The sequence below is a fragment of the Lampris incognitus genome, chromosome 5 (genome assembly GCF_029633865.1).
Source record: "Lampris incognitus isolate fLamInc1 chromosome 5, fLamInc1.hap2, whole genome shotgun sequence".
Taxonomy (NCBI): Eukaryota; Metazoa; Chordata; class Actinopteri; order Lampriformes; family Lampridae; genus Lampris; species Lampris incognitus.
The window spans coordinates 41,528,360-41,545,813 of NC_079215.1; the positions used below are offsets into that span (position 1 = coordinate 41,528,360).

A 17,454-nucleotide genomic window follows, 5' to 3' on the forward strand; every position below is an offset into this window, starting at 1 on the left:
AAACAAAAAGGGCTTGACATATTTCGCTTCATGTGTAATGAATCTAGAATGAGTTTCACTTTTTGAATTAAATTACGGAAAATAATGAACTTTTCCACAATATTCTAATTTTTTGAGACGCACCTGTAATTCTTTCTGCTCTCAGATCCTTTGCCTGCCTTTATATGTTTCTTGTACTATCATTCTTGGTTTCAGTTTTTTTGCCTTCGGATTTTGGGCCTGTTTTGATGTTTGGTAGACTTAGCCGGTCCTATAGGCCGCTTAACAAGTTATAGACACAGGTCAACTGCAGGATTAAGAATGACTGGCGTGCCTGGATTAGGAACATTTTACTTAATGTTTTTCTTTTTTCCTGTCCAGCTGCTACACCGCTTTGAGAATTTAAACTTTTTCAGTTAATCTATTTGACCTGACCATTTCATACTAATAAGAATAGTTGTTGGCTGTTGCAGAGCTAACATCAGCTAGCGACCATGGATATTGCTTATCGTTGCAGAGGTAATGGTAGCCAGCAGCCACCAGGGTTGGGTCAGATTACTTTGAAATATAGTCCGTTACTGAACACAAATTACATAGTAATATGTAATATGTTTTACTATGTTTTTTTTAATACGTTTTATCCATGGCTCTGGAGGGGATGTAGTAGAGGAGAAAAAAAAACATTCCACTAGATTTCAAAGAATCGGTGGTGCATTTATATCAAGTTGCAATTCCACAATGGCCACTAGGCGGCTGGCTCCAAAAAAACCTCCATGGTCCAATGTCAGTCGATGAGGGAATTCCCTACTTCTAGTAAAAAGAAAAAAATAGACCCCCCCCCCCCAAAAAAAAAGTTGGTGTCTCAATCTTTAATTTCAAATCTCGCACACAGTTTGAGGTTGGTGATTTTGGAAATTATTGTTCCCTTTAAGAAGATATTAAGGAATTAAAGTAGCATGTCGGGGCCTTGATTGACTGGTTTGCCCTGGAGTGATTGACAGGTTGAAGTATATTTAGTGTAATTTGCCCAAATTTGGATTTTCTGGCTCCAACAACTGATAAGATTGTGGCGAGCATAAAGCCAAACTAGGCTTCAACATGCCTCTTCGGAAACCAATGGGTGAGATTATAGGGATCACAGCCATCTTTTTTTTAAAAATCTTTTGTGTGGTTTACAGGCACATTAGTACTCAATGTATGAGCTTTATCCTGACTATGGTCTTAGTCGGAGATTAAATAGTTTAGCTACATGTAACCTGGTAATCTGTTTATTCCTGTTTACATACTGGGATTCACTTACCCCTCACCTCACAAACAGCAACCATGGTTGCTAACATAAAATGTTTAATTTTGGGCATCCAGGTAGCATAGCGGTCTATTCTGTTGCCTACCAACATGGGGATCACCGGTTTGAATCCCCATGTTATCTCCAGCTTGGTTGGGCGTTCCTACAGACACAATTAGCCGTGTCTGCGGGTGGGAAGCCGGATGTGGGTATGTGTCTTGGTCGCTGCACTAGCGCCTCCTCTGGCCGGTCAGGGCGTCTGTTTGGAGGGGAGGGGGAATAGCGTGGTCCTCCCATGCGCTACGTCCTCCTGGTGAAACTTCTCAATGTCAGGTGAAAAGAAGCGGCTGGCGACTCCACGTGTATCGGAAGGGAACGTGGTAGTCTGCAACCCTCCCTGGATCGGCATAGGGGGTGGAGCAGTGACCAAGATGGCTCGGGAAATAGGGCAATTGGCCAAGTACAATGGGGAGTAAAAGGGGGGGAGATGTTTAATGTCAGTTAACTGAAAAATGTAGTTTAGATTTATAAAGCAGCATAGCTACTGGACAGGAAAAAAAAACATTAAGTAAGAGGTTACCTACTCCAGACATTTGATTCTTCTACATCTCCTTGATTTTACTACTACCTAAACATTTAAATGAGTATTTTACTTATTACAGATAAAATACTTGAAGGTAAAAAATGCAAGCTTAGCTATATAAACAATTAAAAATAACCCAGCCACAGGAATAGGCTCCAGCATCCCCGCGACCCTGAGAGCAGGATAAGTGGTTTGGATAATGGATGGATGGAAGTATTGTTTAAACAAAGAAAAGGATTACCCATATATTTTTATATTTTAAAATATTTCATGGCTCTAAGAGTTCTTTGTTTGGATAGATTCAAATTTACTTGACTGTTACATGTTGTAGGTCCCACATGGGACCTACAACTCTTACTCCTCCTCCTCTGGGTTGCCCATTTCCATCTCTTCCTCTGTGTCTTCCTCTTCCCTGGCAGCTCGATATTCAGCATCTCTCCTCCACACATGTCTGAACCATCCAACCTGAGCTGTCCCTCTAATATACTCATTCCTAATCCTGTCCTTCTTCGTCATTCCCAATGAAAATCTTAACATTTTCATCTCTGCCAGCTCTGCCTCCTGTCTTCTCATTAGTGCCACTGTCTCCAAACCATACAGCATAGCTGATCTCACTACCATCTTGTAAATCTTCCTTTACACTACTGCTGGTAACCTTCTGTCACAAATCACTCCTGACACTCTTCTCCACCCTGCCTGCACTCTCTTCTTCACTTCTCTTCCACACGCCGCGTTACTTTGAACGGTTGACATCAAGTATTTTTTCCCCCCTCTTTTTCTCCCCAATTGTATCCAGCCAATTACCCTACTCATCCGAGCTGTCCTGGTCACTACTCCACCCCTTCTACCGATCCCAGGAGGGCTGCAGACTACCACATGTCTCCTTTGATACACGTGGAGGCGCCAGCCGCTTCTTTTCACCTGACGGTGAGGAGTTTTGCCAGGGGGACGTAGCGCATGGGCTCGATCGCGCTATTCCCCCCAGTTTACCCTCCCCCGGAACAGGTGCCCCGACTGACCAGAGGAGGCGCCAGTGCAGCGATCAGGACATATACCCACATCTGGCTTCCCACCTGCAGACACAGCCAATTGTGTCTGTAGGATGCCTGACCAAGCCGAAGGTAACATGGGGATTCGATCCGGTAATCCCTGTGCTGGTAGGCAATGGAATAGACCACCATGCTACCTGGACGCCCCGACCACAAGTATTTAAACTTATACACCTTCGTCATCTCTACTCCTTGCATCCTCAGCATTCCGCTGTCCTTCCTCTCGTTCATGCAAATGTATTCTGTCATGCTCCTACTCACTCTCATTCCCCTTCTCTCCGGTGCATGACTCGACCTCTTCAGACTCTCCTCAACCTGCTCCCTACTCTCACTTAAGATCACAATGTCATCTGCAAACATCATAGTCCACGGAGACTCCTGCCTGAACTCATCCGTCAACTGTCCATCACCATTGCAAACAAGAAAGTGCTCAGAGCTGATCGTTGGTGTAATCCCGCCTCCACCTTGAACCCATCTGTGATTCCCTTGTAAAAATGCAATCCTTGGACCAGAGCCAACTCAGGAAGTCTAAACTTCATCAAGCTACATTATCACATCACATAATGGCGGCATGGTGGCCCAGTGGTTATAGCACCGTTGCCTCACATCATGAAGGTCCTGGGTTCGAACCCTGGGGGTTGTCCCAACCTTGGGGGTCATCCCAGGTCATCCTCTATGTAGAGTTTGCATGTTCTCCCCATGTCTGCGGGTGGTTTCCTCCAGGTGCTCTGGTTTCCCCCACCATCAAAAGGAGATGCATGTTAGGGTTAATACTACTGTCTGTGCCCCTGACCAAGGTATGGCAAGATGAATTGGAGTTGGTCCCTGGGCACTGCATGGCAGCTGCCCACTGCTCGTAGCTACACAGCTAGGATGGGTTAAATGCAGAGCTGAATTTCCCCAAGAGGGATTGATGTAGTGTTATCAAAATAAAAAATAAAATATCATTGAGTGACAGGATTGTTAATTTTCTTGAAATAGGCTTCTCTCAGTTGGAGGCAAGACTCCTTACATAAACTGGGCGATCAGTCAAGAGGAGCATCTTGAAAAAAAAAAAACAACAAAAAAAACAAAACAAAAAGTATTTTCAGCCAGCACTTGCGTAACACGCTGGATCAAAACAGTTGTTTAAAAAAAGCAATTTTTCGACTGATAGGACTCTAAACACATGCTGTTGGTTAACTCTGGGAGGGGGGACTAAATGGCTCCATATTATCTTTTGTTGGTTCGAGAACTCTGCTGTAAAGAAAGGTGCAACACTGGACATTCATGGTGATCTTGGGTTGTGCAATCTTTGTGTTTCTTTTGTTTTTTTTGTTTTTTTCAGCTGTGTGATCCATGAAGCCTAATGGTCTCATTACTCGGATGTTTGATTGACTAATGCAGCGTCTACCGGGGCCTTGTTTTTGTTTGTTTGTTTTGTTTTTTTGTACTCGTATTTTAAGTCAGAGTAATTTGTGAAATGAAGTGTGAGCAATTTGTTACATCATTCTTGATTGACTTTGTTTTGCCTAGTCCAACAGACTACTGCTGCTTCTGCCCCTCTTAAAAAGTGCAGTGTTAGAAGACTAGACTAATACTTTATGTCTATCTCTGCGCAGATGAAGTGGATTATTAAACCGTTATAAAGAATCGTACTGACTACCGAATTTCTGCTGGAGGGAAAAAATGCAGCTTTCGTTTATTCAGTCGTTTTGGGAGAAGAAGAAAATGAACAGCGTCTCAGTGGTGTAATCAATCTGCGCATGCAAGCGCAACACCGCCCACTTGTGGACAAACAAAGTTGTAAACAAAATAATAGCACACACTAACACATAGTCATACAAATACACTGGTGTCATATCTCAACACTCCCACTTATGAATCATGAGCTTACTGTATACCTTTTCATATTCATAGAACAAAAAAAAAAAAAAACTTGGTATAACCCAGGTTATAATGATCGTTTTCCCTTCCTTTGACTCCTTGGAGTACACACAATGGTCTGATTGGTTTTGTGTAAAACCATCACCTGTCAAACACTCGTGTAACAGTAAGTTCCAATTGCGGCCAGACTGCTTGAGGCCGTAGATTGACTTCTCTAGTTTACACACTAGTTTTTCTCCCTTCTCAATATAACCCTCAGGTTGTTCCATGTATATGTCATAGTCTATGGGGGCATGAAGATAGGCCGTCTTTACATCCATCTGGTGTAAAATCAAGTCATATTGAGCCGCCTTCTGTAGAAGCACTCGAACACTTGTTAGGTTGGCTGTCGGCGAAAATGTCTCCCCATAATCCACTCCAGCTCTCTGGCTATATCCCTTTGCTACAAATCTAGCCTTGTACTTGTCGTGTCCGTCTATATCTGTCTTTATCGCATACACCCACCTTCCTCCCACTGTTTTCTTGCCCTCTGGCAATTTCGTAAGGGTGAATGTTTTGTTGTCTCTTAGAGACTCCATTTCCTCGTCCATTGCCCTGGACCACTTTTCTGACTCTGGCGATTCCATGGCCTCTTTAAAGGTCAGAGGGACACCGCACACTGCCCTGTATGCATAATCTATAGTAGTGAGTGAGCTGTCATCACTGTCGCCCTGACTATAGTCAATCAGGTATCTCGGAGGGTTGCGTTCCCTTTGGGGGTACCTCCCACTGGCTGAGGCTTGTGACGTCACACTTGGGTGCTCCTCGTCATCATCCTGGGGTGCTGACTGTGTACCGTCAGTCTGTACATTTTTCTGTACTCTTGGCTGAGTTGCAGCTGTCTCAACAGACTTTCTCTCTCTTACCCAGTCTTCTGGGTGCAGACCTGGTGTCTGAGTCTCATTTTCACAGCTTGCCTTGTGTACAAACTTAACTAGTCTGTGTTTCTGTACTTTCTCTTGGTCAGGGTAGTAGACTAGGTAGGCTGGGCTGTTCTTGTCGTGTCCTACAAAACGCCCCCTCTCACATCTAGAATCTAACTTTCCCTTGTCCTGCTGGTAAGCACAGCATTCTGTCCCGAACTTTTGCATTCTAGCCATGTTGCACCTTTTTCCTGTCATTGCCGTGTATGGCGTAGTGCCTGTGTGCTTGTTGAAGCATCTGTTTCTGGTGTGGGCTGCCTCCTGTACAGCATAATGCCAGAGGCTCTTTGGTAGACCACTATCTATTAGCATACACCTTGCCATCTCGAATAGTGTGCATCCTTCTCTCTCTGCAATGCCATTTTGATGGGGAGAGTATGGGCAGGACGTCTCATGTCTTATTTGTTCCGTCTCAACAGGGTTTGAAACTCCTTGCCTGTAAACTCAGTTCCATTATCCGACCTTATGCATTTCACTGTCCCATAGGGAGCTACATCTGCCAGAAATTTCTCGGTCACTTGCACTGTGTCACTCTTTTTAAGAAATAAACACACACTGCCCCTGTGCACACATCTGTAAATGATTGCATGTACCTGAAACCATTAATGGACTCGTTTGCCACAGGACCGGCTAAATCAGTGTTTACCAACTCCAGTGGTGTCTTGGCTTTGTCTGTAGAGTTCCTGTTTTGGGTAAACTTCCCTTCTATGCATACTGCACACTCTTTGTCAGGTTTACACACTTTACCCTTTATATGCGTACCATCAGTGATATCCTGTAGCTTTATGATATCGTCATAGTTGCAGTGGCCCATTATCTCATGCCAAGTTTCTATATCATGGCTCACAAGGCACTTTTCAACAACACATTCAGTTTGCAAATAGTACATTTCCCCCTGTACAAAAATGTCAAACCTGGTACCATCCGGTGACATCAGGGCATCTCTGCCCTCTTCGAAGAACACACTGGCTCCGTGTGCTGTCACAGACTTCACAGAGAAGAGCTCTTGGGGGTACGATGGAATATATAGTGCGTTCCGCAGTGTCATTCTACACCGTCGCCCCTCACTGTCGAGCAGACGTACCGTAGCATCTCCCCTGCCCTGCACCACACCAAAGGTGCACTTACCGTCCGCCAGCTCCATGCAGTGTTTCTCTGGCTCGAACGAGCTGTCAAAGCTCTTGAACTTCTTATCATTGACTATGTGGGAAGAAGCCCCACAGTCCACAATCAATCCTGGTTTGAACTGTTGCCGTCGTCCTGGTCCTGCTGAGCTGGTCTCTCCAGCCTGCACTCTGAAGATGTAGTTCGCTTCTTCCACAGTATTCCCCGGTCCCTGACCTCGACCTGCTCCGTGACCACCACCGCCGCCGCCACCTTGCTCGCGTGCACACCTGGCTCCGTCAGCGCGGTCCTTCTTCTTGCACACTTTGTCCGTGTGACCCTTGACCCGGCAGAAGCTGCACCACACGCTGCGTGAACAGTCCGATTTCCGATGGCCTTTGTCACCGCATCGTCAGCACACCGTTTGTTCATCATCTCCCTCACAGCGTTTCACTGGCTTTTTCTTAGGCGCTGCGTGGGCCTTCATCACCCTCTCGGACGTCTCGTCCGATGCTGTAGCATTAGCTACATTTTCAGCCGCCTCAAAGTTTCTCAATTTGGCCTTAAATTGTCCCAATGTCAACTCACTGTCGCCATGTGTCACCATTAGAGTGAATGGCTTATATCTCTCGGGTAACCCCCTCATCACCATGGCCATCATTAGTCCCTCACTCGGTGCTTCTCCCGCCCCTTTGAGAGCCGTAATGATTTGTTCAGCTCGGATAATGTATTCGGTTATCGTCTCATTATCAGCTTTCTTTAGCCCAGTAAATGTTACATACAGAGTGACAATCCGGGGTCTGCCCTTACCAATGTAATGTTCCCGCAACACCCGTAGACTCTCTCTACCTTTGTTCTTCGTTTCTCTGAAGATCAGTCCCAAGCTTGTGTTGTCCAATAAAGGCGCCAATGCGCAGTAGGCGTCCGCGTTCTGCTCCTCGTCTAGAGTCTGCTCTTCCGCTATCAAAGGTCCCATGGGCTCGGTAAGAATGGTGGTTTTCAGCCACAGAGCATTCACTCTTCCCACAGTTCATACTCATCGGCCTGTCCGTTGAATGTGGGCCACCTGCTCTTCTTCCGCTCCATCTCCCTAGGTAGCGTTAGCTTAGCTTAGCGTTCCGTTAGCGTCCCAATAGTCTCTCTCGATGCTAACTAGCTTCACACTTGCTAAATTGCTACTCCGTGCTAACCTGTGCGCATCCCGCCATCCGAGGTTATCACACTTCGTGTACTTCTTTTATCAAACTACTAAATAATCCAACGTTGTCTGGGCCCATAACCTGTTAGAAGACTAGACTAATACTTTATGTCTATCTCTGCGCAGATGAAGTGGATTATTAAACCGTTATAAAGAATCGTACTGACTACCAAACTTCTGCTTGAGTGAAAAAAATGCAGCCTTCGTTTATTCGGCCGTTTTGGGAGAAGAAGAAAATGAACAGCGTCTCAGTGACGTAATAAATCCGCGCATGCAAGCGCAAAACCGCCCACTTGTGGACAAACAAAGTCGTAAACAAAAAAATAGTACACAGTAACACACAGTCATACAAATACACTGGTGTCATATCTCAACATGCAGAATGCAAATGTATAATGTAATTGTTTTCCATCAAGGGACAGAAAGCTTTGTTTTCGAGCCTCTAATACAGTGTAAAACCTGAGAAATTTGAAAATGTCTGGACTAATGTGTAGCCTAAAAATTCATGCAGTTTAGCAATTTTGTTTTTATGACAGGTGGTGAAAAGGGTCTTGCTGCATAATGCCCCCCCCCCCATTTAAGAATATTTTTTTGTGTGTGTGTGTTTTCAACAGATTCTGGGCATGGGCACAAAACGCCTGTTGACTCTGACCCATCGTGCCCAGGTAAAGCGCTTCAGCCAGGATCTGCTCAAACTGCTGAAGTTCCAAGCCAGCAAACAAGTGGCCATCAAAGACTTCATGCAAGCATTCCATTGGTCAGTGCAATGCTTAAATTTTAAGTTTGTGGTTTTAAACTGCATTTAGCATTACATGTGTCATTTGGTCTCACAGAACCACTTCTGCAGATTCTTTGTGTTTATAGGTTGCTTTCAGTTTCAAAAAGTCGAGTGTCAAATGTATGATTTTGAGGCAAAGATGTCAGGGTTGCATGTGTTGTGTACTACATTAGGTGTTTCTCCAGAGACTGGCGGGTGACTGACTACGGAATCTGTGACCTGATGGACCTGCTGGTTGAGATCCCAGACACCACAATCACCATCACACACCAAGATACAGACACTATCATCTCTGTCCCTAAGAGAGGTCAGAGGAACAGTTGGTCCTCAAAGCAAAATAATAATAATAATAAGTGAGGGTAGAATTGCACCTCACAATATGGATAATCAAACTTTTTCCTGCTTGTTGAGGAAAAAGTGTCTAGTTATGTAAATCCCAAAGTTGACCAAGTGAAAGTTTGTGTGTAGGTTATGAAACAAACAAGTGGTTTTCTGCATCTGCCTGCAGAGCGTACGGTGGAAGAGATGGAGCGCACCAAGCAGTTTGCAAAGGAAGTGGTTGACCTGTTGCGTCACCAGCCCCACTGCCGCATGCCTTTTAGCAAGTTTATCCCCTCCTACCATCACCATTTTGGCCGGCAGTGCAAGCTCACTTACTATGGCTTCACCAAGCTCATGGAGCTCTTCGAGTCTATCCCTGATGTATTGACAGTAAGTCAGACAAACATTTTGTATTTACCTAACCATCTGTGCTAACCCCTGGGTTATTTTAAGTGCACCAACAACCAGCTTGGAGAACATTAATTTCCAGCAAGTTTCCATACTTCTTTGCCTTTTCTGGGGAAGGATATGTTTAACTTACTGCTGTAAAAATCCAATTAAAGAATTTAGGAAACCAGAGCCACTTTTTTTTGTACATTAAGTAATCAAGACTCAGCGTTTTCGGTTTTTATTTTTCAAAGCCATCCAGCATGCCGAATTTTGCCACAAGAGGACACTGTTACATACACTACCGTTCAAAAGTTTGGGATCACCCAAACAATTTTGTGTTTTCCATGAAAAGTCACACTTATTCACCACCATATGTTGTGAAATGAATAGAAAATAGAGTCAAGACATTGACAAGGTTAGAAATAATGATTTGTATTTGAAATAAGATTTTTTTTACATCAAACTTTGCTTTCGTCAAAGAATCCTCCATTTGCAGCAATTACAGCATTGCAGACCTTTGGCATTCTAGCTGTTAATTTGTTGAGGTAATCTGGAGAAATTGCACCCCACGCTTCCAGAAGCAGCTCCCACAAGTTGGATTGGTTGGATGGGCACTTCTTTGAGCAGATTGAGTTTCTGGAGCATCACATTTGTGGGGTCAATTAAACGCTCAAAATGGCCAGAAAAAGAGAACTTTCATCTGAAACTCGACAGTCTATTCTTGTTCTTAGAAATGAAGGCTATTCCATGCGAGAAATTGCTAAGAAATTGAAGATTTCCTACACCGGTGTGTACTACTCCCTTCAGAGGACAGCACAAACAGGCTCTAACCAGAGTAGAAAAAGAAGTGGGAGGCCGCGTTGCACAACTGAGCAAGAAGATAAGTACATTAGAGTCTCTAGTTTGAGAAACAGACGCCTCACAGGTCCCCAACTGGCATCTTCATTAAATAGTACCTGTTAGAGCCTGTTTGTGCTGTCCTCTGAAGGGAGTAGTACACACCGGTGTAGGAAATCTTCAATTTCTTAGCAATTTCTCGCATGGAATAGCCTTCATTTCTAAGAACAAGAATAGACTGTCGAGTTTCAGATGAAAGTTCTCTTTTTCTGGCCATTTTGAGCGTTTAATTGACCCCACAAATGTGATGCTCCAGAAACTCAATCTGCTCAAAGAAGTGCCCATCCAACCAATCCAACTTGTGGGAGCTGCTTCTGGAAGCGTGGGGTGCAATTTCTCCAGATTACCTCAACAAATTAACAGCTAGAATGCCAAAGGTCTGCAATGCTGTAATTGCTGCAAATGGAGGATTCTTTGACGAAAGCAAAGTTTGATGTAAAAAAAATCTTATTTCAAATACAAATCATTATTTCTAACCTTGTCAATGTCTTGACTCTATTTTCTATTCATTTCACAACATATGGTGGTGAATAAGTGTGACTTTTCATGGAAAACACGAAATTGTTTGGGTGATCCCAAACTTTTGAACGGTAGTGTAACCTCGCACGAACAGGAACAACTTTTGGATCCGTGGAAACATAAAATCCGGGTGAAAATCGGTTTTAAAATCTGGGTATTTTTCGGTGAAAACCAGTAAAGACTGAAAACGCTGAGCCTTGTAAGTAATACACAGGATCTGATGTTAAATAACCTTGTGTTGAAAATCAGGGGGCTACACATGGAAACCCAGTTCACTCAAACGACCTCACCTGCTTGTTCCAAAGAGTCCAATCCAAAGAGAAGCAATGCTGTCACAAATTTCCTTAAACACAGCTCCAAGTGGCTTAGTCAACTTCCAAAAACCGAGTGCCCACTCACAACCTTTGGCTACCAATTTGCAATAACCAATGATAGTGCCAACAACATGAGTATGTCATTGGAGTTTTCAAGTTGGCGCCTTCCATCCTAGAGGTTTTAGTTGAATTAGGCCCCGGACGCCTCCAGAAGGCTCAGTGGTGAGTTCTGGCGTCCCAGAACCACTCGCCTCCATACCACCGTCCAACACCCTCTATCTACAACTTATCTTACAAACCAGCACCATACAGGTATGTCTGTTGACTATCCTCACTAGCATCGTTAATGTAAGCTCAGAGCCACCAGTTCTTTGCTTGACTCTGAAACAGCTCCCATCTATCTCTTAACTACTGCCATCCCAAATGACTTGATTTCTCCTCATCCACGGCCACTGACTAGCTCTTTCAGTTGTGTTGGACAACTCCTTTAGGGCTGATCTCAAACCACAGCCTTGAATACCAAAATCTAAAAGAATTGAAGTGATTGGTTTGGCTACAAACCCTCTAATGCCTATTTCAACTGGTCTTGCATGAGCCTGCCAACCAGGAGCCCTTGTTTCAGCTACCGTCTCTACATATTTTAAACTCTCAAAGGCTTCCTCAACTGCATCCTCCTTAAACAAAATTGTTAAGTCAATGAAATGCACTATTCGCTCCTTCTCAGAGTACAGAACCATATCAGGCCATATCAGGTAGTGGACACAATTATCAGTGGGAGCTGTAGCTGCATGCCAACATCTACTGACAATTTCCAGTCCCTCGTCTTCCCTTATTTACCAAGACTAAAATTACGTCCCCATACTGTGACATTCTGACTGTCCTGCACAAGACCAATTATAATTTTTTTAGTAATGGGGACCAAATTAACTTCTAACATTATTTTGGTACCAAGTGTAGTGACCCTGCGCTAAAGTGAACTTACAGCCTGACAAGATATGCTTCAAAGTAGCCGTGCCTGCGCACAACCGACAACTCACATTTTCACCTACCCACTAACTTAAGATTTTTCAGCATCGGAAGTGCATCATAAGTTGCTCCAATAATACGTTGAATACCATTTGCTTTAATACGATGGTCCACAACCCTCACAAACCTCTTTCCCCTCTCTACATTCTCCCAATTTTTCTGATGACCATGTTTTGTGTGTGAAACTGCCATCTTACATCTATCTGCTTCCTCCTGCCACTGAATCTGACCAACAACCATCTGCCTTATTTCTTACAACTTGGCCTTACTCCAAGATTTCCATGGATCAACTCAACCAAACCCTGCCTTTCTTCTTTGAACTTGTTATACAATGTCAGCTTGTTCAAGCGGCTCCTGGGTGTGCTGGACTGACTCCTTTGGGTTCCATTTCTTCCCTGTTTTCACCTGCGGTTTTATAGCCCTAATTGCCAGGTCCCTCAAGCCAGACAATATCAACTCCAACCTCACCTTAGCACACTTGAATTCCTCTGTCAGACTAGTCAATGGAAGCTCTAATATTTCCTTGTCATACAAGGCTACACTACTTGGACCCGATGGAACTCCTAACCATTTCCTCACTGACGTGCTTATAATCTTTAATTTCTGCACCTTGCCGACAGTTACTTCCGTAAAATTGTCAAAGGCCACATTAGTCGTAATAATTCCAAACTGTAGGCACCATCATTTTAGTTTACCAGGAAAATACCTTCCACAACAATCTTTCTCAACCTGCAGTCTTTTTTTAACTTTATGTATAGTTTATGAATTATAGTCAATACAACACACACAATTCCCATTTTTACCTCCCCAACCACACCTCCCACCCCAAGGCCCTCCAAATATAGAAGACAAAAATAGACAGATAGACAAAGAGAAAAAAAATACTACTAGGGAAAAAAAAGCAGACAGAATACAAAGCATGTTTGACAGTACACAATAAAACAAACACAGGGACATTTTTGTGCATCATCAGATCCAACTGACCAGTTCCCAACCTTGTAGTAATATTGATTTAAAAAAAAAAAACAACAACAAAAATACTGTTGTTAATTAAAAGACAGGCTCTCTACAAATTCTATAAAAAGGGACCAAGTCCTGGTAAAATTTTCCTGGGATCTAATTTGATTGTACCTGAGTTTTTCCAATGGTAGCATGGAAAGCACTTCCTTAACCCACTGTTTGAACGAAGGGGTTTATTTGACTTCCACTTCAGAAGAATAAGTCTCCAGGCCAAGAGCCTGAGGAACAAGAACACCGTACTCTCGGGGAGGCACACCAAAAATGGCGATGATGGGGTTGGGTGCTATTATCTTCCTGCATATATATGAGATAATGTCTCAAAAATCTGCTCCCAGAAACTGTTCAGAGATTGGCATGCCCAGAACATGTGACCTGTAGTAGCCGGACTATGTTGACATCTCAGACACCCCGGACTGACGGGGTATATTTTAGCAAGTCTCTCATTCGAATAGTGCAGATGATATAATACTTTTAACTGGATGAGACCATGTCTTATACAGAAGGAGGATGTATGGATGCGTTCCAGGCTGAGTTGCCAGATTTCCTCAGGGAGCTTAAGATCCAAGTCCCACTCCCGTGCTAATTTTGTCTTGACCCATGAGGGCTGATTGATGCCCTGTATTATAGAATAAACTTTAGAAACCCTTCCTTTCGTATAGGTGTCCAACTCCAGCATTTTGTCCAAAACATTCCTAGCTGGGAGAGATGGAAATGGGAAATGTTTCATGGCAAAGCTCCTGGCCTGAAGAAATCTGGAAAAAAAAATAGTTCACAGGATATTGTCTTTTTGCAGTATTTCAAATGAGGCAAATGTGCCATTGACAAAGATATCACTAAAGAGCACCAGACCATTCCTGTGCCACACTTGAAATGTTGCACCCGTTTGGCATTGGGGGGTGGGGGGGTGGTGGTTTAGTAATGGAAGGGAGCCACCTGTATGATTAAGACGGGAGTGTCTCCTGAATTGAACCCAGGTTTTGAGGGCTTTTTTTACAACAGGGTTCAGAATCTGGGGATTTGGGCTCAGGGGTAAGGGAGAGCTAAGCATGGAAATTGGGGATAGTGTGTGGCTGGAGATCAGTTCCTTATCTGCCCAGGTTGGGCCCTGCTTCTTCTCAAATGTAGAGATCCAATAAATCAATTTGGTGATGTTAGCTGCTCAGTAGTAGTGTGTGAAATTAGGCAAGCCCAAGCCCCCAGCCGATCTGGGCATCTCCAAATACCTTCTCTTCATCCATGGGGTAGGCTTATTCCAGATGAAATTGGAAAGTTGACTAACTATGCAAACATGGACTTGGGTAAAAATAGGGGAATCATTTGGAGCAAGTATAGGAAACGAGGCAATACTCTCATTTTGACCGTGTTGACCTGACCTGCCAATGAGATAGGGAGCACTGACCATCTGGTAAAATTATGTTCTGTATGTTCTAACAGCATTTTAAAATTGTAATAATAAAGTTCTTTGAATGAATGGGTAACTTTAATACTGAAATAGGTAAATACTTTGCATTCCAGTTTGAAAGGGAATTTACTATAATCCATATTTGCTGCTAATTGGTTTATGGGAAAAAGAAGACGTTTTAAAAAAATCAGTTTATAGCCTGATAGTTTGTCTTGAGTTTTGGTAAAGATTCTACAGGATTGGATTTGTACAGTAAAAGATCATCTGCATATAACAACAGCTTGTGATTCTTGTCATTTCTTACTATTCCCATAATCCTTTCCTCTGGTCTAAGGCTATGGCTAAGTTCTCAATGGCGACGTTGAATAGGAACGGAGATGAGCAGCAGCCCTGACGTGTACCCCTGTGTAGCGAGAAATAACTTGAAAGTAGCGTTTGTGTGTACTGAGGCTACAGGTGAAGCATATGATATCTTAATCCATGATATAAATGATGGGCCAAATCTGAATTTCTTTAGAACACTAAAGTATTCCCCCTCAATCCAATCAAAAGTCTTTTCCACATCAAGGGAAAGTATGACCTCTGGCTGTCGGGTTGAGTGAGAAGAATGAGGCACGTTAAGTAGACGACGCATATTATGGAACGATTGCCTGCCTTGTATGAAGCCTGTTTGATCTGGGTCAATTATATTGTGGATCACTGACTTAAGGCGATATGAGAGGACTTTAGTGAGGATTTTGTAGTCACAACAGAAGAGGCTTACAGGCCGATAGGTGCTGCAGTCCAGAGGGTCGCTGTCTTTTTTACGTAAAACTGTTATGGTTGCCTGGGCCATTGGTGGGGGTAGCTTTTGTTTGGAAAGAATTTCCTAAAATAGTAGAGCCAAAAAAGGAGACTATTTAGAGGAAAACATCTTATAAAATTCTATAGGAAACCCATCTGGACTGGGCGCCTTGCCGCTCTGCATAGAGTTAATTGCCTGTGCTAGGTCCTGACTTGTTATTGTGGCGTCAATAGGAATTTGGGTTTCCGAACTAATCTGTGGGATTCTTTGATTATCTAAAAAAGTGTGGTTTTCAGAAGGATTATTTAGGGCTTCTGAAGAGTAAATGTTGGTATAAAAATGTTTAAACTGGTCATTTATAGTTTGGGGATGTCTGGAAGTTGAGCCTGATGCTAGACTGATTTCAGGGATGGTACTGCAAGCAGTTGCTTGTCTAAGTTAGTGCGACAGCAGTCTGCCCGCCTTTTCGCCGTGCTCATAAGTTTGTTTCAATCTGAGTAAAAGCCATTCAGTCTGTTTAATAGGGAGGTTGTCAAATTCTGTTTGTAACAATAACCATTCCTTATGTAATTTGGGGGTAGGATTGGGTGCATATCTGTTGTCCAATTTTTGAATTTGCTAGGACAGTTCAATGAGGCGTCAAGCATGTTCTCTTTTTTCATTAACTGCATATGAGATTTGTCCTCTAAGGTAGGCTTTAAGTGATTCCCAAATAGTGGCATATGACATACAAGGGGTACTACTGATCTCCAGATAGTTATCAGTTTGTTCCGGTATACATTTTTCAAATAAGTTGCGTGATAGTAGTAATGTATCAAGTTGCCAGGTGTGTTGCGGTGTGAGGCTATTGGGAAAATGCATGTCTAGCTGAACAGGACTATAGTCAAAAATCACTATACTGCGATATTGGCATTTCACAAAATAGGGAAGGTTCTACTGTCAAATAAAAATCAATTCTGGAGTACGAGTGGTGGGCTGGTGGGGAAAAAAATGAATATTGTTTGGTAGTGGGGTTGAGACTTCTCCAAGGGTCAGATAGTTCATAGGATTGCATGAATGACAAAGCCACTGCCCTTGATTTTGACACAGTGCTCCTGGGTCTGGGATTGGCCCCTATCCCAACTTCGATGCAATACGCAATGAAAATACTCACCTAATATTAGAAGGTGTGTGTTAAGGTCAGGGAGCTTCGCAATAAGGCGGGAGAAAAACTTTGGGTCATCCCAATTAGGGCCATAAAGATGAACTAAAACAACTTGCGTGCCAAATAGCTTACCCGACACTGTAACATACATGCTATTATCGTCTGATATTACTGTGGTTGACGTAAATGGGATACATTTTCTAATAAGTATAGCTGTGCCTCTGGATCTATCACTATAGTTGGAGTGGAATATTTGCTCAATCCAGCCTTTCTCAATTTTCATATGTTCATTGGCCCGGAGATGAGTCTCCTGGAGAAACATTATGTCTGAGCCCAGTGATTTTTGATGTGCAAAGACCATGCTACATTTGATAGGATGTTGTATCCCCTTAATGTTCCAACTCAACTTGCAGTCTTACTCCCTATCGCTCAAAGAAGAGCTATACCATCTGCCTAGATGTTTGAGGGGTTTCTCTAGTATAGATGGGAATTATCTCATCATGGGAAAGCTCTCCTGCCCCACTGTCCCCTTAACAACGAACAGACTTCTTGATTTGCTAGGTTTGACCTTCATCCTTGAGATGTCTTTATGCATGTTCAATAATCCAGGTAAGGCAATCACAGAAAGTTGAATCTGTTCATTTGGACACAATGTTTGAGAGAAACATTTCATCACTCATCTAAGTGACCTCTTCAGTCTCAACTGACTGCAGGTATCCCCACCTTTGTATACAATACAGTGACATAACGACCAAAAACAATGATCGGTTTCATATGCAAATTGCTGTAACCATTAACTAGAGTTACAATGGCAATGTGTATTAGTCAGAGGA

General features: G+C 43.2%; 1 protein-coding gene across 2 annotated transcripts in view; it reads left to right on the top strand.

The window, feature by feature from the left end:
* The window catches only part of LOC130112695 (meiosis regulator and mRNA stability factor 1), a 54,225-nt gene that overhangs the window by 15,778 nt on the left and 20,993 nt on the right, over window positions 1–17,454 (top strand). For both annotated transcript variants that reach the window (XM_056280156.1, XM_056280158.1), the window contains exons 18-20: window positions 8,641–8,783; window positions 8,978–9,111; window positions 9,313–9,515. In XM_056280156.1, coding sequence (XP_056136131.1) covers window positions 8,641–8,783; window positions 8,978–9,111; window positions 9,313–9,515 — 480 coding nt within the window. The remainder of the gene's footprint in view (window positions 1–8,640; window positions 8,784–8,977; window positions 9,112–9,312; window positions 9,516–17,454) is intronic.